The following is a 22,244-nucleotide window of genomic DNA, read 5'->3' as shown; positions in this document are numbered from 1 at the left end:
TTAGTATAATACATATACATGTACATGCATAAAGTTAATGCATGTACATGTATCTTTTTATCTCTCTCTCTCTCTCTCTCTCTCTCTCTCTCTCTCTCTCTCTCTCTCTCTCTCTCTCTCTCTCTCTCTCTCTCTCTCTCTCTCTCTCTCTCTCTCTCTCTCTCTCTCTCTCTCTCTCTCTCTCTCTCTCTCTCCCCCTCTCTCTCCCTCTCTCTCTCCCCCTCTCTCTCCCTCTCTCTCTCCCCCTCTCTCTCCCTCCCTCCCTCCCTCCCTCCCTCCCTCCCTCCCTCTCTCTCTCTCCTACTACCCCTCCTCTTGTCTTTCCTCTGTATAGTATAATCTTGCTGCTCATTTTATTTCGTTACAATGTTCACCTAAAAGGACTTTATCTCACCTCTCTTCTTGGCACTGTCTCCCTCCATCTCTCTCTGATCAGTTGGTTTCGCTCCCCCTCTGTTCTCAGAGTGACCGAGGGCTCTGTCCTATTTTTAACCCTTTCCTGCCCAACCGCCATTTTATTTCAGGCTTTTCACGTAGCACTTCTTACTGTCAGGACGAAGAGGAAGTGGGTGTGGTTTATGGAGGTCACCCTCCTCCTTATCACTTTCCTTGTCTCCAATACTTCACTGTTGAGTCATCCTACTACTGGAGTATTGCTGAGAGCATGGGTGTGGATCATGGACCTAACACGCCCACACTAATTATTATTGATTTTAAGGTACCTATATAGTACATATCGTATAGGGCAAAAATTTCAAAGGGCTGTAAATTTTGCGGATTTTGTTATTTTTTGAAGATTTGCGAAAATTACTTCCACGAAAATCGAATTATTACAGTACAGGGTGGCAGATGGCATAAATTTGCAAAAATTAAATTTGTAAAACAGAATTTGTGGGATTTACTGCCCTCGAAAATTTTGCGCTATATGATATGGTTAATGTGGGTTGGTTAATGTGGATTATTGTTTAGAGCCAGCTAACTTTTAGTTTTAACATCAGCGAAGAGACAACAGTGGATGATTATGGTAATTGATGTTGATGTGTGTCTCTGTTGTATTGTTCCTGTTTCCAGTAAGTATCGTTGAATCAACTGTCAAAGGCCAAGCGCACCTGATATATCGGAGTAGGCATGGTCAGGATAACCAGTCAAACGAGTTTGTCCAGGAACTGAATTCTGATAGTTTTATTTCGGACGTGTTGCATGAGGAAGAACAGGTATATATGGATTGTCTATCCTCTCCAATTTCTTTTATTCAGGTGATATTAGTGTTCCATTACACTGGATGGTGTGCTGCCTGTACTTATGTTTGGCCTCAATTGTCATCATTAGGGACACACTTGAAGACGAGGAACATTACTTTAGTCAAACTAACAAGGCAAGGAACTTATAGGCATACTACATACTGCATGGTTCTGCCTGGGAAAAAATTAGAGGCGGTTGAAGACTAATATTGTTCCTTTTAAATTCATGTATACCATACTAGTAGACTACAATATCATGCTTTATGTATGGCTATTAGTATTAATTGGATGGTTGGTCTAAGTGATGAACTGGTTGGTTCATTTGTTGAGATCATTGTCCTGACCATCATAGGCAGAACTATTCATGTACTGTACATCTATAATAGTGGCCTTAGCCTCATTCACAGCTAATCTGATTCTGAGTGTAAAATACTGTACCGCATTTGGTGAGGAAATGTGATTACATAGCCACTCGCATGTGATAATAATTTTCTGTTAATCTTGCAGGCATTTATCAAACAATTGACACTTATCCTCTTTTAGTCATGATCTGTTGTCACTTTGTCTTTACACCTTTTAAATTTAATTTTTTCATATTGTGTTTGTACTCGATTGTTGCCCATAATATCTATGACTGCAGTAGTACGTACAATTAGGTTTTCCCACAGGATTTTTGGCATTCTTGTTAGTGAAATACCCTGTACTATAGTACAGGGTATTTTGCTAAGAATTGGCTCTGAAATTGCCTCTAATTTATATCACATTTTCTGATGTCATTATGTTATGTAGCAAGTTTGAGCTAATTCCGACTTCAATTTTTCAAGTTACAGCCATTTTAAGAAAACGCCAAAATCCTCAAAGATACCCAAGGCTATAGCCCATGGTCTTTTCCAAAAAATGGCTCCGAAATCACCCCAAATTTTTATTACATTTTCTGATACATATTGATGTCCTTGTGTTATGTAGAAAGTTTGAGCTGATTCTGACAAATATTTTTGAGTTATGAGCATTTTAAAAAACGAGCCAATTTTTGAAAAATACCCAAGGCTATAGCCTATGGTTTTTTCCAAAAAATGGCTCTGAAATCACCCCAAATTTTTATTACATTTTCTGATACATATTGATGTCCTTATGTTATGTAGCAAGTTTGAGATGATTCCGGCTTCAATTTTTCAAATTACAGCCATTTTAAGAAAACTGCCAAAATCCTGAAAAATACCCAAGGCTATATATAGCCCATGGTTTTTTTCCAAAAAATGGCTTTGAAATCACCCCAAATTTTTATTACATTTTCTGATACATATTGATGTCCTTATGCTATGTAGAAAGTTTGAGCTGATTCTGACAAATATTTTTCGAGTTATGAGCATTTTTAAAAACGAGCCAATTTTTGAAAAATACCCAAGGCTATAGCCCATGGTATTTTTCAAAAAATAGCTCCGAAATCACCCCTAATTTTATTGTTTATTGATATATATTGATGTCTTTATGCTATCTACAAAGTTTGAGTTGTTTTTCTGAAAGTGGTTCCCATCACCTCCCCAATATACATGTGATATGTACATGGTCTTTGGCCAAATTTTATCGAAACTAAAAGTAGGGGAATACTGCATTTTGATTACATTTTCCGATGCATGTGCATGTACTTTTGTAATGTGTGGAAAATTTAAGCAAATTCCAATCAATATTGAATTTTAAAATTTGCCCAAAAAGCCATGTACAACAACTGTACCATTGCTTGTCAACTCATGAAGCTGTTTAGCTCAATTAGCTGCTTTGTGGTACAACAACACTGCTTCACACATTGTAGATTATTTATTTCATTAATTTTAGGATTAACAATCAATATAACGACCTACCTAGGTGTCACTCTCCATCATTCTACCCTTCGATTGCACTGTATCAAAAAGGAAGGTAAAAATGTATTCATTAATTTTACAATTATTATTATTATTATTATTATTGTTATTATTATTATTATTATTATTATTGTTGTTGTTGTTACAGGAAACATTTGCCTATTTGGTATCCATCAGATCATGTAATCAACTCCGAAAACTTGCTTGTATTTTTATCTGAAGTGGACGGAGTCAGGAAAGAAGAGGAGGAGCTCGAAAGTCTCAATGCTAGAGAAGAATGGGACTCGGTGGGCTGGTCACTATGGGAAAAGGCTGAGCAGGAGAAGGCCGGGCTTGAAGAAACTAATCAAAAATTGAACAGGCAAATACAAGAACTGAGATCAAAGATTGAGGAATGCAAACAAGTTGGAGGAGGAGAGAGAGAGAAGAGAGAGGGTGACCTTGATGCGTTCTCACTCCTTGGCCAGGTGGATGGTTTCGTGGGACAATTATTATCAGAAAAAGGAGACCGAGAGAAATAGCAAATGATTGTTTTTATGTTACGTTTATTTCACTGATTTTGTAATCCAATATTAATAATAATTATTTAATATCCGAAATATGTCACAGAACTATTGGGTTTTTCTAAAAATTGGCTCCGAAACTACCCTCTACATGCATGTATATGTACCTGTATTTCTGTCTTCTTATGCGGCATAGAAAGTTTAAGTTGATTGTGACTGGAACTTTGAATTCTGAGCATGGCCATGTTATTTTACAATAAAATAACCCATTAATGTTTATTGATGTCACCAGTAATGTAACTTTTTGTCTCATTATTTTCTTCAAATTCAGAAAAATTAATGTTCTAAAAATAATAATAATATTGAAAATAAAAAGAGTTCCATAATAACAATAACGACAAAAAATAAATGCCTTCACTTGATAAATATAATAATTTATTATATTCAATGATAGGAATAATACAAGAGAGAAAGGGGAATGGATAATAATAATAAGAAGAATAATTAATAGCAATAATAATAATAATAATAAATGAGAGATAATTGGCTATGAGAATAACTATCAATAAACATCTATGCTGTAGAGTGAGAGTAAAATAATAATAATAATAATAATTAAAATGAACTAGCTACGTTTTAAGTAGTAGCATTAAACACATGAAATGAACTGAAATTAGGAGAGATAGAGAGAAAGGGAGAGATGGATAATTTGTGCCTCTCTCTGCAATAATAATAATAATGATAATAATAATAATATGATACAATTTGACAATTTGAAGAATACTAAACCACCTAAAATACCAAATAATAATAATATAGAGTGGGCGGAGCCTCCAACACCCACAAAATCACAAAACTAATATAATAATATATATATATATTACTAAGCATAAGATATAAGAATAAATGAATATAATAATAATTAATAATAATAATAAATTGCTAACGATACGAAGAAGACAAATGGTGAGATACATGTAATTTCTCTCTCTCCTCTTCTGATAATAATAATGTTGTTCTTGAGCTAATTCTACCATGACAGTGAGGGCATTGGATCGGGTCCTGGAGTCGGTCACTGCACCTCTGACAGAGGACAAAATGCTGACAAGGCTGGAATAAAACAGAGCGAGAGAACTCATGGCACGAAGTACAGGGAACGGACATCCTTGACCTGATAGCCTTGAAAGAAAGAGATGGGGGAGGAAGAGGGAGAGAGAGGGGGAGGGAGAGGGAGAGAGAGAGAGGGGGGAGGGAAAGAAAACAGAAAGTGAAAGGTATAAAAATGATATTTTTGAATCGTTTTTGAATGAAATTGCTTACATGTGCTTTAAAAATTTAACTTAGAAAAATTGATATCATACAAAACATAACATGTACTTGTACATGTATGTACATGTACATATACATACATGTACATACTAATAGTAACACTTACTGAGCTGACACAATCCAAATCATGTTTAATTTGATGCTGGACCTTGAAGAGTTGAATCAGTGTCAGTTGATGTAGGTTGATGTCTTCTCTTAACAAACTAACAGTCTGACTGCCCCCCAGACCTTCACCCTCAACCTTCCATGGAGTCTGTTGCTTCGTCTGCTTCCACGGCTCATGGAGACCAGAGAGACTGCTCTTAGTCTGCTGCTTCAAGTCATCAGTGACTTCTTGCTGCCTATTCTCACCAACACCCTAAAATATGTGTACATATGTACACGTACATGCACAATGTGCAAATGATACATGTACATGTAGATTAAATATGAAGTACATGTACATTGTACAAGTACATGTACATGTACATGTAGGTTAAACACATGTATAAGTTTAAATAAAAATTGGCCTGGTCAATATAGTGATAAAATTGCTATCATGATAGATGTACATGTAATTACCAGTACCAGTAATAAGACAACTAATGCTTAACACATGTACACTGGTCTTACGCCCACTCATTTAATGAGCTTACCGCTGGAGCAGATAAGCGAGATGGAGAACCAGGTGCCCTCCCCGAAGCATTTGATTGGACGATCTGAGCCATCGTGAGCCCTCGATTGGAACTAGGAGACATTGCGGCTGCCGCGGACGTAAGGGGAGAAGTAGGCGTGGCCAATCCAAGGTTAGTTTGAAGTGGCTGTATATGATGAGGGGCAGGAAAGGGAGAGAAGGAGGAGCCGAGGGGAGAGGAGAACCCTACGAACGGCGACTGGAGGGACTGAAGGAAACCCTGTGCCACTGGGGACTGACTGATAATGGGACCAGAACCAGAACTATGTGACACATGGGGCAGGATCTATACAGTATAGGAATGAAGGATTTTATGATAATAATTATACATGTAATAATAATAATAATAATAATATATTGTGTTTTATTGTGTGTGTGTGTGTTGTGTTGTACTTTTTGTCCTTCTTTTATAATACTAATGCTAATAATAATAATAATAATAATAATAATAATAATACATGTAGGTTTAATAATTAACTTATTTAACAGGAGGAGAGAAGACAAAAAGAGAAAGACATGCATTATTATAAAATGATGCACAAAGGAGGGAGAACAAATACAAGTGACAGTCATAATAATAAACCTGTTATCATTCCATACTCTACAGTACAGGGCTGACTTCATTAATCATAGCACTCATAATAAGTAAGGAATGCGTAAATAAGAGAGAATCAATACAAGTACATGTAAACCGAACAGTGTACATGTATAGTGTATGATGTAATGGTGGAGCAATGCTTTGTATTCAAGTCATGTGAGTGACTCTATCTCTCTCTGCCTTTCTTTCCTTCTCCGAAGCTTCCACCATAAATACTCTACATACTACAAATCATTGTGCTTCCGTTCATCTTTTCCACCTTCTCCCTCCCTCCTTCTCACCTCTTCTCCCTGTCCCTCCCCCTCCCTCTCTCTCCCTCCCTGTCCCTCCCTCTCTCTCCCTCCCTCTCCTTCTCCCTCCCTCTGACCTCTTTTCCCTCTCCTCCCTCCCTCTGACCTCTTCTCCCTCTGACCTCTTTTCCCTCTTCTCCCTCTCCCTCCCTCCCCTCCTTCTCCTTCCCTCCCTCCCCCCCTCCCCTCCCTCCCTCTCACCTCTTCTCCTTGCATCAATAAGGACTGGTGGTCCATCAAAGGGTCGGTCTCATCGAGAGAAAGGTCCTCCACACTCTGTCCAATGGCGACATCAACAGACTCACTGATGCTACTGGGAAGACTCCCAACCTGGAACCCAGACCCAGTATCAGGACTCATTCTAACACCACTGGGACCAACGAATGACAAACGTAACAAGCTCTAAAAGAAAGTGATACATTGTGCACATAATGGAGACATCAATGACGAGAGTAGATTAAGCTAACTTGTTTTCTTCTTTGCTTTTCTGATTCATCCAAGCTCTGGTCGCTATCAATCGCCTGGAGCTGTTTTTTCAAATAAGCCTAAACCATATCAAACGTTTATTTATGTACTACCATCAATCATAAAACCACACCCACCTGACTATCCTCTTCTCCTATACTTCTACTCCTCACTTCGGCCCCGGGGGCTCGTTGGAACGAGGGGGCATCAATATGAGAGGGCGTGATGGCAGAAGATGGGCGTGACCCACCACCAGTAACACCTGATGTATTATCATCGAGTGATATTGATGACTATAAGAAACGAAAAATTTTTAAAAGGACGAAGGAAAATAAATCTAGAGAGCTCACAGCAGTTTCAGGTGTCATTGGTTCTTCAGTTAGTTCTCGAGGAGCAGATAATTCCTCTGTTGATTAGGAAATATAAAAAATTGAGTTTTTGTATGTACAATTACATTGTACATGTACATGTACATGTATACACACATGTACATGTACATCCCGTTTCCTCCCCCTCTCTCTCTTTCTCTTCCCCCTCTCTCTCCATCCCTCTTTCTCTTCCCCCTCCCCCCTCTCTCTTTCTCTCCCCCTCCCTCTCTCTTACTGTCATCATGAGCGAAGGCACAATAAGGTCCTCTGGGACAATAACCAGTCGACTGAACATCATTACACCTAGTGGACTTGTATATCTGGAGAGATAAAGAAAGAGAGGGAGGGGAGAAGGTGAGAGAAGGAAGGAAGCATATAAAGCAACATCAAATAACTTGGTGACAAACAGAAATTGGCAAAGGCTACATACACAAGAAGCATACATGCACATATACATGTACATGTACATGTATACATGCACATGTATACATGTATAATACACTCATGTACACAAACTGCCAAGAATACACAAACACAAACCTCATGTAATAATACACACCGAGCTCAAAATTAACAAAAAACATAGTAAGACTACACTACACAGCAAAAAATGTACTAATAATAATAATATTATTATTATAAGTTCAATCTGCATACATGTACATGTACAGTAGTAGGTAGTAACATGGTGCATGCCAGGCAATGAGAAATTCTGCTTCATCATTAGAATGTGTACAACTAGTACTAAATTAGCATGCCCCAGTGTTTTATTTATTATTTATTACCTCTGGATGGAATTGCTGCTCGGTCCTAGTGTGACAATAGCAGCATTGGTCTTTCTGATCACAGTTAACAGGATCGCCCCATTCATCGTTAATCTTAACATCAGGACATGGGGTGGACCTGGAAAAACCAATCATGATTACATCTCTCTCTCTCTCCTCTCTCTCTCTCTTACCTATATTTAAAAGTTTTTGGTGTTCTTCTTCTATCTTTGTTGTTATGATAGAATGGACAGGCGTAGCCTTGGCGACAGAGTCTGGGTGGGCGTTTGCAGGGATCTGTTTTGTAATAAGTTAGGACAAAACTAGAATCTACATAGAATAGAGAGAGAATATACAGTAAGAAAGAGAAAACAAAAAAAAGAGAGAGAGAGAGTGAGTGAGAGAGAGAGAGAGAGAGAGAGAGAGAGAGAGTGAGAGAGAGAGAGAGAGAGAGAGAGAGTGAGAGAGAGAGAGAGAGAGAGTGAGAGAGAGAGAGAGAGAGAGAGAGAGAGAGAGAGAGAGAGAGAGAGAGAGAGAAAAGAGGGGGCCACTCAAGCGTAATTGAAATATGTCAATAATAGATTATGTTGTTTTTGTCTTGTAATTATTTCCCTCAAACCAAGTACACACACACACACACACACACACACATATACACATTATAATGCATGTACATGTACATATATTCCCATTGCTCTATACACATACAGCAGATTGAATCTACTCTTGATTGAATACAGACTGCTAGTGCTTCACACACAGTAGCAGTGTGGCTGCATCTGTTATTATAATAAAGCATTGTGTGTGTGTGTGTGTGTGTGTGTGATGTTGAAATTAAATATAACATGATTCGGTATACATGTACATATCTCTTTGATTACATTACATGTTTCATGTGCTACTTATAGAGTTACATGTACATACATACACCAAAACTGAAACCAAATCAAATTTCAGTCCATCTACAGTACATTTACATGCATCTATCACTCAGTCCTCATAACAATGTTATCATAACAGGCTTTTCAAGTGGGAAAAATACAGCTGCAAGGGTTGGGCCCGGGCGTGGCTCACCATGCCATCTTGGATCATCAACAAGGACACCTTTCTCTCTCTCTAGGCTGCCGACCAGAGGGGAAACTAGCCGATCCTCTTCCCCCTCTCCTGTCAGCTCCCGTATGTCATAGATAGGGGAGCGGAGGTCGTGTGGGCCATGAGCAAAGGCACAGTGGGGGCCATTCTTCACACAGAAACCTCTTGAGTCAGTCTCGTACACACAAGTACTCGTCTTGTAGTAACGCAAGTGGTATCTCCTCTCAGTGTCACCGGCATTGCGATGCAAGTATGGACACCTGGAGATTAGGATTAAGAGAAGATAATAAGTAGTAATACAATACTGGAATGTCATACAACACACACACACACACACACTAAGAGACAGATACACACCATGCTAGTCCATTATACATGTAATATGACATAGTGTAATCTTACATAATACACATGATGCATGTTCATGTTCATGTTCTGTATATCTTACTCATCTCCATTGGGACATAGCCCAGTGTTCTCATCGTATGTGGAACAATATGTATCCGGACTGTAATTAAAGGTACCCTCCCTCCTCCTGACTGGTCTCCGCCTCCTCTGATTCATAAAGTGCCAATAAAAACAAGTATAGGGTCTGTGCTGCGTACACTTGTGCTGGAGGAAGAGTTTGCACTGTTCGACACGAAACTCCTTCAAATAACTGTTAAAAGAGAGAAAGAGAGAGAGGGGGGAAGAGAAAAGGAAGATAAAGGTCTATAAGTGTGTGTGTACTAAGATTTAAGAATGTAGATAGACAAAAGGAAATACAAGGGAAGGATGAGAGGAAAGGTAGAAGAGAGACAGAGAGCTGTTTATGGGTCTCTCCCTAACGTGTAATGGAATGGTTTCTCTGACTGAGTGTTGAGTCCACTAGCACTGCCAGCCCTCGTCTCTATGGGTTGGCTGGGAGGAGTGATGTTGCTACCAGCCATTTATGTATAGCGTCCCTAGCTCTCCTTCCCTCCCAGAGTGACTGACAGAGAAGGATCACAGAACAAGCCAAGAGAAAGACGAAGAGAAGGAGAAGACTTATGTAATGGCTACTCGTCTAGTTATCCTTTAGACATCAGTCTTTAGTGTCTCCCTGTCTCCTCTCTTCTGATGACTGTGTGTACTAAAGGCACGTTCTTGTATTTCTTATTCCCGTTCCGGAGTATGGGAACAGAGGTATGGAAATTTAACCAGACTCAGCACAATGAATATCATTAACGCACACTGCACATCAGCAGATTACATCATCTTCATTATTCATACGATTATAAACAAAACCAATGAATGATTTTAAATTTACACAAAACAAAAAAATTAAAAACATGATTAGTTTTTCACTTTTCCAATTTCTGCTCTGATAAAAATGTCCTATGCTCCCTAACACAGTCAATAGAGCAATACTTGTGCTGGAGCCTTTCAAAAGGAACAACTCCACATAAAGTAGAGCTACACCAATCACACTTCCCATACCTGTAACATACAAATAATTGTTTATTATTTAACATGATAAAAGTACAAGTGCACAAAACAAATGGAAATAAATATAATAGCATAAAAATAGATAAAGGCTATTATGTTTATGTTTTTATAGCAGTTAAGTTAAATAGTAATTATATATGTTTTTTTATTTTACTTTGTTAGGTCGATGTCTGCTAGTGCTGCCATCCTTTTCTCAGCTGCTAATGCTCTCTTTTCCCTCTCACTCAGATTAACAGCTGCATTAGCCTGTGACTCTTCTGTTGCCTTCATCTCTTTACTAAGTGACTCAGCCTAGAAAAGTAAAACCAAAGCTAAATATGATCTCATCATTTACCTTTTTCTTATCTTTCTGAGCTTTTTTCTGTTGTCGTCTCTTTTCTGCTTTTTTCCCTCTCCTAACAGCTTCCATCTCTCCTGTCAGTGGACAGGGAATCTAATATTAATTATTATTATTTAAAAAATAATTATAATAATCTACACAACAAACCTGAGCACTGTTGTAATCATGAGCCTGAGGCCACTGGTTCATAAAACGTCTAAAAGCATCTCTAGTCTGTCTATCCATTGCAATCTCATACGGGGTTTTACCATTTCCGTCTCTAAATTTAAAATAAGTAAGTTTTAGTTAATAAATTTTAGTAATGCATAAAGGCCGCTATACACCAGGCAATTCTATTGCAGGCAATCTGTGGTTACTTTGATGTTGTAAGCAATGTGTTGCCTAGAATAGAACATGTTTCTATTCTAGGCAACAAGGTTGCCTGAAGATCAAAGTAACCACAGATTGCCTGCAATAGCATTGCCTGGTGTATAGGGACCTTAATGTAAAAGATCCAGAGATGGAGAGCAATTAACATACTTAATGGTAGGGTCTGCCCCATGCTCCATGAGTACTGTCAGTATATCAATTAGGCCAAGTGATGAAGCAACATGAAGGCAGGTAGAATCTGATATGGTAGCATTGATATCAAGCAGAGGATCACTAGTTGATTGAGTATCAGGGGAATGAGTCTCACTGGTGGATGATACATCAGTTAATGAATGTACATTGTTATCTCTTAGCATTGTCACTAGTGATTCCATATCATTGCCATGACAAAGAGTATGCAATCTTTCCACTAGAGGGTCTACCAGTTCAACTTTCTTCTCCACTTTCTTTCTTCTTCTTCTTTTCTTTGTCTTTAACAATAAGTCCTCGTTTTGATCTATTTCCTCATCTTCTCCATCACCAATGACCTCTTCATTAGTCACAACTTCATTAGTACATGTGATTCCTGATGATTCAGCAACACATTTACTATGTGCAACATGAGTCTCCTTGACGCAAGCATTCTTGGTACCAGTAATCTTAGTACCAGTATTCTTGGTACCAGTGTTCTTGGTACTAGTAGTAATGGGAGGTGGTGAGAGCCCACAATAAAGTGTAGAGAGTGTTTGGTGGACCAGTTTAACTTGATGTAATGTGGGACGTCTTGTAGCAAAAGGTATTGACTTAACACGCTGATCTCCTACACAAAAAAATTAAGCTAAGACCCCGTTTACACTAACCACTTCACTGAATCCGGGTTGTTTTTGCTATTATTCGTTTCAAGTGTTTACACTAATCCAGCAGCTGCATTTTCATAAGATTTATCATTCGTTTATAGAAGTATCCACTTTGGTATCCGTTTACATTTTGCTTAGGATAGGTGATGCATTTTCATGTATTAGTGTAAACAGAAGCTGTATCAGAATCAAAAAGTCTCTGTTTACATGTTAAAATGGATTAGTGTAAACGGGGCCTAAATGTATGCATAATATTATATAGTTACAATGATAAACTTATTACATTTAAAGCAACTTTGAAAATTTCTACACAATTTAATTTTAATTAAAATCAGCTCAAACTTTTTACGCAATATAAAAGATTCGTTAAAACGGAGAATTTTCCCCTTTTATTTTTGATGAAATTTGGCCAAAGTCACTGTACTATATATAGTACAGGTACTTTTGGACCGATTTCAGAGCGACTTTAAAAATTTATAAAAAATCTAATTTTAATTAAAATCAAACTTAGCATAAGTACATGTATATGCATCAGAAAAAATGAGAAAATGGAGAATTCTCTCCTAGCAATTTAGCCTTTGATCAAATTTTGAGCGTTATAAAAAAAGCAATTTTGATTGGAATCAGCTAAATTTTTAAGGAACTGTATATAAATCTGTACATGCATATAAATCTGAAAATATTGTGAAAATGGACAATTTCTGACAAATACCCTGTACTATAATCTACAGACCAGACAAAAATTCTAAAGCATTAATTCATGTCATTGTCAGTTGATGCTACCATGGAGTGTATATTCTTACCAGGAAGTATAGGTGAGTTCTTGCTAGTGCTACTAAAAGGATTTTTAATATGTCTAGGAGCTCTTGTGAATATGGCAGATGCCATCTTGAAGTGCTCTTTCCAACTAAGCAGAAGGGACTCGATCTCCTAGTGTAACAAGATAACATTAGCACCTACAGCAGGAGCCTTTCATTACATGTACTATTCAAGTAGGAGACAAAATAATATACTAAAACATGCCAACTTGTTGGTTCATGCTTTTCCAAAAGTTGATTTTCAAAGCACTAATTCTATCAATACTCCAATGCTTTGAAGTATGGCTATCTAAAAAATGCCACTTTTATTACATCAATCAGCTTATACTGTAAACGTTTTGATCAAAACATTATTGTAATACTAACTTGTTCTAGAGCGGCCTCGTTGTATCGCCTTAGTGAAGCACCAGCCGAGCGAGGTTTGTGTCCTCCTTGATGAGAGTCCCTTGATGATTGTACAGTTCCTCTTTTTGCTCTCACCGTGTAACGATGAAACGTCTTGTGTTCTAAGACCACCGAACTGCAAAGAAGAGAAGAAGAGATTGAAGATTGAGGAATGAGAAACAAGGAGGAGGGTTTAAAAGGAGGAAAATTGCTATTTATTGTTTTCCCTTTTTTGTTTGTACTTTTTAAAGATGGCACCTGCGAAATGCCCTCCAGATTTCATTAGTACGATCCATATTTGTGGCTCAGTGGCCAGCCTGACCAAATTCTCCATTACTTCACTAGAACTAACAGTCTCATCCTACCAAAAAAATAATAATCAAGTTAATAACATAATAAATAATACATGTAATTTATGATGAGAAAACCAATTATTCTAATTGGAGTGATCACGTTCAGGTAAAGCAATTATGATATGGTATGCTATAGCTGGAATCTAATAACAGGATTGACTAGGCAGTAATGTTAGAGGGTAATACCAGCCTGTGATGTGTATGTCATCTGATATGCCAGCAACATAATCATTAAAGTACATGTAGAACATTCCAATCTCATACGCACGTACGAAACAATTGGTACCAAGTATCGGATAGCTGGCATCAAGCTACTTTAAATTTCCCTCGTTAAAAATTTGAATACAAGCATGTACAAAACATGCATACAGAGAGCTTCCATTCAGTTTCATCATACGGCACCTTTTTATTAATCAGTATCGTCTTGTATATAGCACAAGTCTCCTTTAAATCCTCTCTTCCAGTGACAGTAAAAGTCAGTAAAGGTGAGCCCGATGTTGCTACTGTAGCAATGGGAGTGTCTCCTTCTTGTTCTTCAGACTCGCTGCTTGTGTCATCAGACCCTGATATACTAGACAAGTCACCTGAAGGTAGAGGAGATATGTGCTCATATTAATTGACAGTTCACATATCGAATTATTCATAAAATTAATTTATAATAAATAATTGTTCATTACCGGAAAGGTGTTCAAAGTCATCCTGTGAGAGTGGAGGGGCCAGCCCCTTTAATTTCCTCTTTAAATTGTGTCTATGCCAATCCAACTGGTAATGCAATACCTACAATTAATAGATTAAATTAATAAGTAAAATAAAGGAGTAATTTTAATTTAAAAAGATTAGCATTCATTTACCTGTTCTTCCCTGTCAGAGAAAGTCACGTGACAGGAGCTACATTGAACTGAATTAGTAGCCTCTTCTTCCACCTCTTCTTTCTCTATTTCTTTGACAGACAGATCCCCCAGCTGGTCAGGAGATTGGTCACTAGTAAGGAGAGAGTAACTGCTTGCAGCTTCAGTTAAAATAGTCTTGGCTTCTTTAGAAAAGAGAGATAGTCTCTTTCTTGTTCCTTTTAATTGCTCCATTCCTCTTCTTATTCTATATCTTGTATAAAAGAAGAGCTTTTGAGCTTCTTTTATGAGGACATTGTCGAGGACATTGTTGCACCACTCATTGCTAATATCATCTCAGCCCCACCCACATTATGAAAGGGCGTGGTTACCTGCAAGGTCAGCTCCGCCCCTTATGGAGGAAGTGCCAGCTGTATTTACAGGGTTGCAAGGCTGTCCTGATTCCTGAACAAAAAATACTTGTAACAATTAGAGAAATTTAACACGTACTTCCAGACTAACTGTCTCAGTCTGGCTGCCCCTTAAAGATCTGTAGAACATGGCTGCCGTCAGTAATACTATAATACTTGTTCTAGTCTTTGCACTGCTCAATGGAGCTTATGCAGCAGCTCGACTGGGTAAGTGGCCTGCTCTCGATTTATGTTTTTAATACTGTACTCTTTTAGGTAGTTATAATGTAGATAAAAGCAAAATATCCGTCTCTGGTATATCATCAGGCGGTTACTTTGCGGTTCAGTTTCACATTGCTTATTCAAAGACCCTTATGGGAGCTGGAGTCGTTGCTGGAGGTAGAGAAATACTAATAACAATGGCAGATACAATTCTATTAGTCTAATACCCTTGTGTATATATACTGTGTCCCTTCTTGCTCTGGGACATGGTTAGTATTTTGTTGGCAGTGGTTTTGGAAACAAGAAGCAGTAGTGCGAAATAAATAATAGTCATGGAAAATATTCTTATAAGCAATGAATTTAAATGATTTCCACTTTGTGTCTCTGTAGGACCGTATTATTGTGCCGAAGGACAGCTTAATACAGCATTGACTTCTTGCATGAATAGACTCCTGCCTAGCCTAATGGATGTTGCTAAATACGTTGATAAAGTCCATGAAGATGCTAAAAATGGAAAAATAGATGATCCAACAAATCTCTCAAATGATTTGATATATTTGTATTCTGGTACAAAGGACACTGTAGTTCGACCAGGTAGAGGCTATAGCATTTATATGCATCATGAATCACATAATATTAGCATGCCTAGTAATAATAATAATAATAATACTTTCTCACTTTCTTTTGTAGTTGTAATGAAGTCACTGGAAAGGTTTTACGGTTATCTTTTGAATAAGAATAACATTGTAACGATGTTCACTACACCATCAGAGCATGCATTTGTAAGAAAATAAAGCAAACACTAGCCCATACACAATACAAATTATAGTATATACTACCAACCACTCTTGATACTACATGTACATGTACATTGTATATTGCACAATATGATACAACTAATAATAGACTCTAGTCTCAACAGTATATTATTACTATTATCAACTAATAATACTGGCATGTATTGTTTCATGAAGGATCAGTAAGCCAAACATCAGTTCTTGATACCAAAACTACAGCAGACTATAGTCTTCATAGATAAAAGGTCGAATTTCACATTATGTCCTTGTCACTTTATGAATAACATTTAAATGAGATAAGAGTCCGTGTATATATTTTATAGTAAAGATATGAGAGAGTAGTTTGTTTATGTGTAATTGTAAAGTGGTAACTGCATGCAACTGGTATGGTAACTTGATATCTCTGACTAGCACTTAGTGAGTAAATGTAATTAAACGGCTGACTGGGTTCATACTATACTATGTTATATTAGGTTACTGACGATTATGGTAATCTCTGCTCTTATCTGGGGTCTCCTTTCATCAATAATTGCCGCTATCCCACGGCTTACAACATATTCAAGCAGATATATGGGAGTGGGATCCTCCCTGCTAATAAATCCAGTGCCATTGAAAAGAATGTAAGTTAGTACCTTGTAGACCATGTATGAATATATGAATGATATGAAATAAGTGTTTGTGTATAATGTATGTGAGAATGAATGTATGTATTTGCTTACTATATTATCTATATAAGGTCTATGTGTGTACAGTCAAACCTGCTATTGTGGACAGTTTAAAATAAGGACACCTCTATAATGAGGACAGGTAGTATCAGCCCCAATGCAATATAAATGTGTATTAATGAACCTCTGAAATAAGGACACCTCTTTAATAAGGACAGTTTTATTGGGTCCCAAGGTGTCCGGAATAGACAGGTTTGACTGTATATATTACTTGATTAATGTGGTGTATGTGTACATTATATCATGGATAGGGTATTGTGTTTCAACTCTCTACTCTATCTTTTTGTATCAGTTTGTTTGTAGTTTTATGTGTTTGTCTTTTATCGTTTTGTAGCTGCTAGAGTTTGAGCAGTCCGAGTTCTTTTCCACTCAAATGGACAATATTGGATACATCTATGTCCCTACTGGATGTCAGAGTAATGCAACAGGTAAGCAAAATAATTTTAATTGAAAATATCTCTCGCTTTCTTAGCTTGTAGACTACACATTGCCTTCCATGGCTGCAAGCAAGGAAGGTAAATCATACGTACACACACACACACACACACCACACACACACACCACACACACAAACATAGCGTAGTAAAGTGTGGTTTTCATGAGTGGAGGTGGTCCAAACGTTACTCTGTTATCTTCCTGGTAGGGAATACATTGACACTACGTTTGCACTTCACTCCGGTTATAGCGGACTAGCAGAAGTCAATAACATCATCGTCGTGTTCCCTCAAATACACAAATCAATACTATCTAATCCTAATGGCTGCTGGGACTGGTAAGAGAAAGAGAGAGAGAGAGAGAGAAGGGCCGGAAATTAAAATTAAATACCATATTTTCTCTTCATAGGTGGGGCTACACAAACTCTGATTACGGTAAGTATACTACTACTGTATGGCATACTATAATAAATTTATTGCAATATATCATATTATTTTTTTACATACAATAGTGAATCAAGATGGACCACAAATGTCCGGAGTGAAAAAAATTCTAGATCGCGTTGCTAATATATAAGAAGGAAGAACACTTCTGTTATATTAAAACTCTATGTGTGTGTGTGTGTGTGTGTGTGGGTGTGTGCATATATATAAAACACAATCATACTTAATTTTATTTCATTTATTTTTATTCTTAATCAATCAAGAGATAGCTATTAGCTATATGATTCTCATTTAATAGCATTTTGCTCTCTTTTTTTATCAGCCTTGCCAGCAGTTTGTATAGGCAAGGGCAATGTGATTAATGGAAGGATTAATGTCATCATGTATTGTTTTTTTATTTCAATGATTAAAACTAAGAGGCAGGACCTTTGTTTTTAGTCCTTCTAAAAATTGATGGCAAAGAACCATATTTATCTACTGACTGTTGGCTAAAGTGACTTAGCTTATATAGTCACCAAACCTCACCATGCTATTGTGGGTCAAAGCAAAATGTGTTGTTAATTAACTAGCCACACCCACATGCTGCAAAGAATTAGAACTAGAAACTATCCAATGGAGGACGCACAGATAGAAATAAGACTGAACCAAGGAGAATATGTAGGGGGTGACATTATATTTGGGTAAGAGGTAGAGTGAGAGAGCATGACATTCAATGACTGCTTTGTTTTTATGATCCTAGGACGGTGTTCGTCAAAGCAATGGGGCAATTACAATCCAGAACATTAAAACTGCAAATCAGAGGCTATGAGAAAAGTATGGCCTTACTGCCGCTTTTCTGAAGCTATATCTTCTTTTCAGGTAGCCACCAGTACAACTACACGATTGCTTTAGAGGGACAGGATCAGTATCAAACGAAAACTGGGAAGAGACAGTGGGAGAAGGTTTTCTTGGGAGAGGAATTCAAAATGGTGGAATATCCAAGTATTTTGTGTACCAAACAAGCATTTATGCTTGTCTTTTGTACAGGTGGTTTTCCTAGAGGCGCATTTTCTTTTTCGTTTCAGTATCAGTTACCGCATGGTGTGCCTGGTAAATAGAAAGGGAGAGAGAGAGGAAAAAAGAGAGAAAGTAGCTTAAACTAAAACTGACTTCCCAAGCTTTAAAAGGTGTAGAGGGAGATATTATATTTACCCTTTCATTTGGTAGGTGTCTTCAACATAAAGGAGGCTGACTCCATGGATGGTAGCATAAAATACAGCATAGCGGCATACTTCACCAACCCTCAACCAAAACAAAGATTATACGTAATCAACAATCCAAACAAACACTAATAAAATTATGTCTTTCACTCACTTTTCACTTACTTTCACGTAATGCCTGACATGTAGCTCGCATTCTCTCTCTTTCTCTCTCTCTTTCTCTCTCTCTCTCTCTTTCTCTCTCTCTCTTCCTCTCTCTCTCCCTCTCTCTCTCTCTCAAATATCTTAGGCAGAGGTCCCATTAATAGTGTATGATTCTCTAGACTGTCGTAACGCTCATTACCCTCCATCTAAACTCCATTCGTCTGATCGTGTGCAGTACCTTGTCTGTTTAAACAGAGGATCAGTTCACTTATCAACAAAGTCAGTAAAAAATAAACAACCCAGATCTCACAAGGCTATTGTTATTGTACCATAATTACACAATCTTATCTTATACTCTGTATGGCTCTGTTCTCTTTATTGTACATGTACATACATTCACAAAATTAGAAACTAGAGACAAAAATTTTTCCAAAAAGAAGTAGAGTTGAATGTAAACAAGACTCAGTAGGGTCACCCAATTCACACCATACAATGTAATCCAAGGCCAAGGGCTACATTAACATATGAGGACATAAAAAACACAATAAAACATTGCATTATAGTTATACGTGTGTGTGTGTGTGTACTTTATTCAGTTATGACGATGCAGTGCTATTAATGCATTATTAGCTTGTGAAAAATTGTTATTATAATGTTTTACCGTCACACTGTACTAAATGTTTTTTTTTTGCCTGTTTAGGTTAGATAAAAGTGCTTATTTAAGTGATGAAGATATTAGCATTAATGTTGATGTTGACAACCAGTCCAGCCTTGACGTATCATCAGTAACTTTTACAGTAAGAAAGAAGAAAGAAAAACGTATAGTTAAAATCATCACACCTTACATTTTGTCTTAGTTCAATAGAGTGTTGAGATTTTTCGGTAAAGATGGTGAAAGAGGAGAATCAGAGTTATCGGATCGTGTTAACTTCACTCCTCTGGTCACACAGCATCACGAAGCAATACCACGTGGAACAAAAACATCATGGTATGGTAATACCCTCCAGTTTCCATTCACACAATTAATCTATTGCTACAGGACAGAGATAATCAAACTAAAAGAAGTGAATAAGTTACCTCCTAACACTTCAGGGAGTATTGTCAGAGTAAGTGAGATGTAAAAAATCAGGCTTAAAAGTAATATTGGTGCCATATCAATAATAAATTATTATTATTAGCAAGAATAGAATTGATTATTATCATATTAATTCTCTCTTAGTGTAAATATCATATTGATATCAAGCTACATTGTCAGTATTCGCTGGACATTGATCAAGTGCAGCAAGTCATCATCAAACCTCATCACAACTCATCAGTAAGGACCTCACCTCATAAAAACACATACATAGCCACGAGTTGGCAAGTGGATCAGGACTGGATCAGTCTGAATCAGTCCTGATATCAGACATAGATCATGGCTTTTGGGCAATCAGTCCTGATACAATCATGGAGTCAGCCACAGTATAGACATGATAAGCATCTATACTGGATCAGGCCGGACTGACTTTCATGATTCAGCAATGATGGCTATCAGGGCTGTACTAACACTGATATCAGACCTGATCCAGTAACTTTGGGCAACAGTCCTGGATTAGGCATGAAAATTCTTGGCCGTGTAGCAATTAAGATTACTACACAAGTTATCATAGTAAACAAACATACTCTTTTCCTAAGAATGACTGTAAAATGCATTATCATGTCAATCAAGATTTGAGCATTAAATTTTGGCTTGAATTTAATTTTGGCTCATGTCTTTGTTTTTAGTGGGTGATGTGGGAGCAACCAGATTGGTTGGACGACTGTACCGTAGTAACTGTGAGAGCACCACTTACCGTCACCAGGGACCTACTAAGTAATTAATAATAATAATAATAATAATTTCACTTAACATTTTATTTTACCTTTGTTTTATCTTTTGTCTCTTTATGTTTTGTTTCTCTTATTTCTTGTTTTGTCCTTAGTGTATTTTATTGTGTATGTCTGTGTGTTGTATTGTATTGTACTATAATAATAATAATAAAAAAATAATAATAATAATAACAATAGTGGTTAATTTTTTCACTCTTTCTTTTTTGTTTTGTTTGTTTATAATAATAATAATAATAATACTAATGTCATCAATCTATTTGTAATCTCATTGATTTAGGCTCTTCGTCATTTGCTAATGTTCTATCACCAAGACAAGGAACTTTATCAAGACAGTTGAATTAATTGTGTCCTCGTAATTAGAAAATTAATGATTTTTAAATTATATAATCAATAATATTAATATTAATTTTTGGTTGAATGAAAGGCACAAATGCAAAGAGTAGACTACATTACCTTTTAAAGAGTAGAGGACAGTTAATCTCTCGAGAAAACTAACAGCAAATACATATACATGTACATGCTAGAATTGAAAGTCTTCTATTATAGTTTGTTACTTTTTTTAGTATAAATAATAACATTTTATTAATAACATTAATAATAATAACAATAATAATAACAAATAATATGATTGCATGATTAAAATATTAACATAACAAAAGAGCACACTTCATTTCAGCTGATGCAGCACAAAATAATAATTATTATATATTTTTTAATTGTTTCATTTATCATTTCTTTCTCTCGCTTGAATATATCGATATCAAGCCGTCAGATCCACCAGCGGCCATCCACAACTAAAATGGAAGTGCTCAGGTGTGAAAAATGGGCGTGGCACTTACCTTATATGGATGAAAGGTGATAGATTTGGTTGGTCCTATTTTCTGTCCCATGAAGCCATCGTGATAACGTATCGAGTTGATCGACTCTTTGTTTTGAATATTATACAGCTTGATGGCTTGATTGGACGCACTGCATGGGGAAAAAGGGAGCGGGAGGGAAAGAGGGTGAGAGTGAGTGAGAGAGAGATAGGAAGAGAGATAGGAAGAGAGAGAGAGAGAGAGAGAGAGAGTGGGAGAGAAAGAGAGAGAGAGGGAGAGAGGGAGAGAGAGAGAGAGGGAGAGAGAGAGAGAGGGAGAGAGAGAGAGAGGGAGAGAGAGAGAGAGGGAGAGAGAGAGAGAGGGAGAGAGAAAGAGAGGGAGAGAGAGAGAGAGGGAGAGAGAGAGAGAGGGAGAGAGAGAGAGAGGGAGAGAGAGAGAGAGGGAGAGAGAGAGAGAGGGAGAGAGAGAGAGAGGGAGAGAGAGAGAGGGAGAGAGAGAGAGGGAGAGAGAGAGGGAGAGAGAGAGGGAGAGAGAGAGGGAGAGAGAGAGGGAGAGAGAGAGGGAGAGAGGGAGAGAGAGAGAGAGGGAGGGAGAGAGAGGGAAAAG

General features: G+C 37.3%; 6 protein-coding genes across 7 annotated transcripts in view; 3 read left to right on the top strand and 3 right to left on the bottom strand.

Moving 5' to 3' along the window:
• The first annotated feature begins 317 nt into the window (after window positions 1–317).
• LOC109580473 (thioredoxin domain-containing protein 11-like) lies at window positions 318–3,714 on the top strand. The gene is made up of 6 exons (XM_019993679.1): window positions 318–718; window positions 970–1,024; window positions 1,072–1,214; window positions 1,257–1,375; window positions 3,075–3,155; window positions 3,249–3,714. The coding sequence occupies exons 1-6, from the start codon at window positions 665–667 to the stop codon at window positions 3,619–3,621; spliced, it is 825 nt and encodes a 274-aa protein (XP_019849238.1). The 5' UTR covers window positions 318–664; the 3' UTR covers window positions 3,622–3,714.
• A 186-nt stretch (window positions 3,715–3,900) lies between these two features.
• Window positions 3,901–10,308, bottom strand: LOC100638889 (putative E3 ubiquitin-protein ligase UNKL). The gene is made up of 13 exons (XM_019993673.1): window positions 10,011–10,308; window positions 9,631–9,840; window positions 9,165–9,442; window positions 8,285–8,420; window positions 8,112–8,229; window positions 7,562–7,646; window positions 7,309–7,364; window positions 7,096–7,251; window positions 6,961–7,038; window positions 6,695–6,895; window positions 5,568–5,891; window positions 5,039–5,290; window positions 3,901–4,782 (listed from the first exon to the last, which is right to left on the bottom strand). The coding sequence occupies exons 1-13, from the start codon at window positions 10,109–10,111 to the stop codon at window positions 4,546–4,548; spliced, it is 2,232 nt and encodes a 743-aa protein (XP_019849232.1). The 5' UTR covers window positions 10,112–10,308; the 3' UTR covers window positions 3,901–4,545.
• A 111-nt stretch (window positions 10,309–10,419) lies between these two features.
• LOC100638760 (ankyrin repeat and zinc finger domain-containing protein 1-like) lies at window positions 10,420–14,942 on the bottom strand. Its single transcript, XM_019993674.1, has 11 exons — window positions 14,601–14,942; window positions 14,427–14,526; window positions 14,152–14,333; window positions 13,639–13,757; window positions 13,379–13,532; window positions 12,998–13,124; window positions 11,509–12,157; window positions 11,137–11,248; window positions 10,984–11,082; window positions 10,804–10,940; window positions 10,420–10,640 (listed from the first exon to the last, which is right to left on the bottom strand). Exons 1-11 carry the CDS (start codon window positions 14,829–14,831, stop codon window positions 10,505–10,507), a joined length of 2,046 nt encoding a protein of 681 aa, XP_019849233.1. The 5' UTR covers window positions 14,832–14,942; the 3' UTR covers window positions 10,420–10,504.
• A 95-nt stretch (window positions 14,943–15,037) lies between these two features.
• Window positions 15,038–17,908, top strand: LOC100634387 (uncharacterized). Its single transcript, XM_003384462.3, has 10 exons — window positions 15,038–15,214; window positions 15,263–15,385; window positions 15,599–15,802; window positions 15,899–15,990; window positions 16,479–16,625; window positions 17,065–17,158; window positions 17,203–17,245; window positions 17,374–17,502; window positions 17,574–17,599; window positions 17,677–17,908. Exons 1-10 carry the CDS (start codon window positions 15,136–15,138, stop codon window positions 17,739–17,741), a joined length of 1,002 nt encoding a protein of 333 aa, XP_003384510.1. The 5' UTR covers window positions 15,038–15,135; the 3' UTR covers window positions 17,742–17,908.
• Window positions 17,909–18,184: 276 nt separating this feature from the next.
• LOC105316892 (arrestin domain-containing protein A-like) lies at window positions 18,185–21,257 on the top strand. 2 transcript variants are annotated; one of them, XM_011412162.2, is made up of 12 exons: window positions 18,185–18,288; window positions 18,348–18,421; window positions 18,467–18,589; window positions 18,635–18,697; window positions 18,815–18,912; window positions 19,097–19,230; window positions 19,652–19,748; window positions 19,809–19,939; window positions 19,991–20,057; window positions 20,171–20,266; window positions 20,716–20,803; window positions 21,098–21,257. In XM_011412162.2, exons 1-12 carry the CDS (start codon window positions 18,188–18,190, stop codon window positions 21,160–21,162), a joined length of 1,137 nt encoding a protein of 378 aa, XP_011410464.2. In that variant the 5' UTR covers window positions 18,185–18,187; the 3' UTR covers window positions 21,163–21,257. The 2 variants fall into 2 exon arrangements, with proteins under 2 accessions (XP_011410464.2, XP_019849235.1); XM_019993676.1 differs by having other exon boundaries at window positions 18,467–18,697.
• A 188-nt stretch (window positions 21,258–21,445) lies between these two features.
• The window catches only part of LOC100638632 (regulatory-associated protein of mTOR-like), a 10,478-nt gene continuing 9,679 nt past the window's right edge, over window positions 21,446–22,244 (bottom strand). The window contains exons 28-29 of the mRNA XM_011412161.2: window positions 21,660–21,789; window positions 21,446–21,614 (exon numbers count right to left, since the gene is read on the bottom strand). Coding sequence (XP_011410463.2) covers window positions 21,549–21,614; window positions 21,660–21,789 — 196 coding nt within the window. The 3' untranslated portion in view covers window positions 21,446–21,548. The remainder of the gene's footprint in view (window positions 21,615–21,659; window positions 21,790–22,244) is intronic.

This window comes from Amphimedon queenslandica, unplaced genomic scaffold (genome assembly GCF_000090795.2).
Source record: "Amphimedon queenslandica unplaced genomic scaffold, v1.1 AMPQUscaffold_13490, whole genome shotgun sequence".
NCBI lineage: Eukaryota > Metazoa > Porifera > Demospongiae > Haplosclerida > Niphatidae > Amphimedon > Amphimedon queenslandica.
Note: the sequence above shows the minus strand (reverse complement) of the source record. Positions and strands in the feature narration are given on the sequence as shown.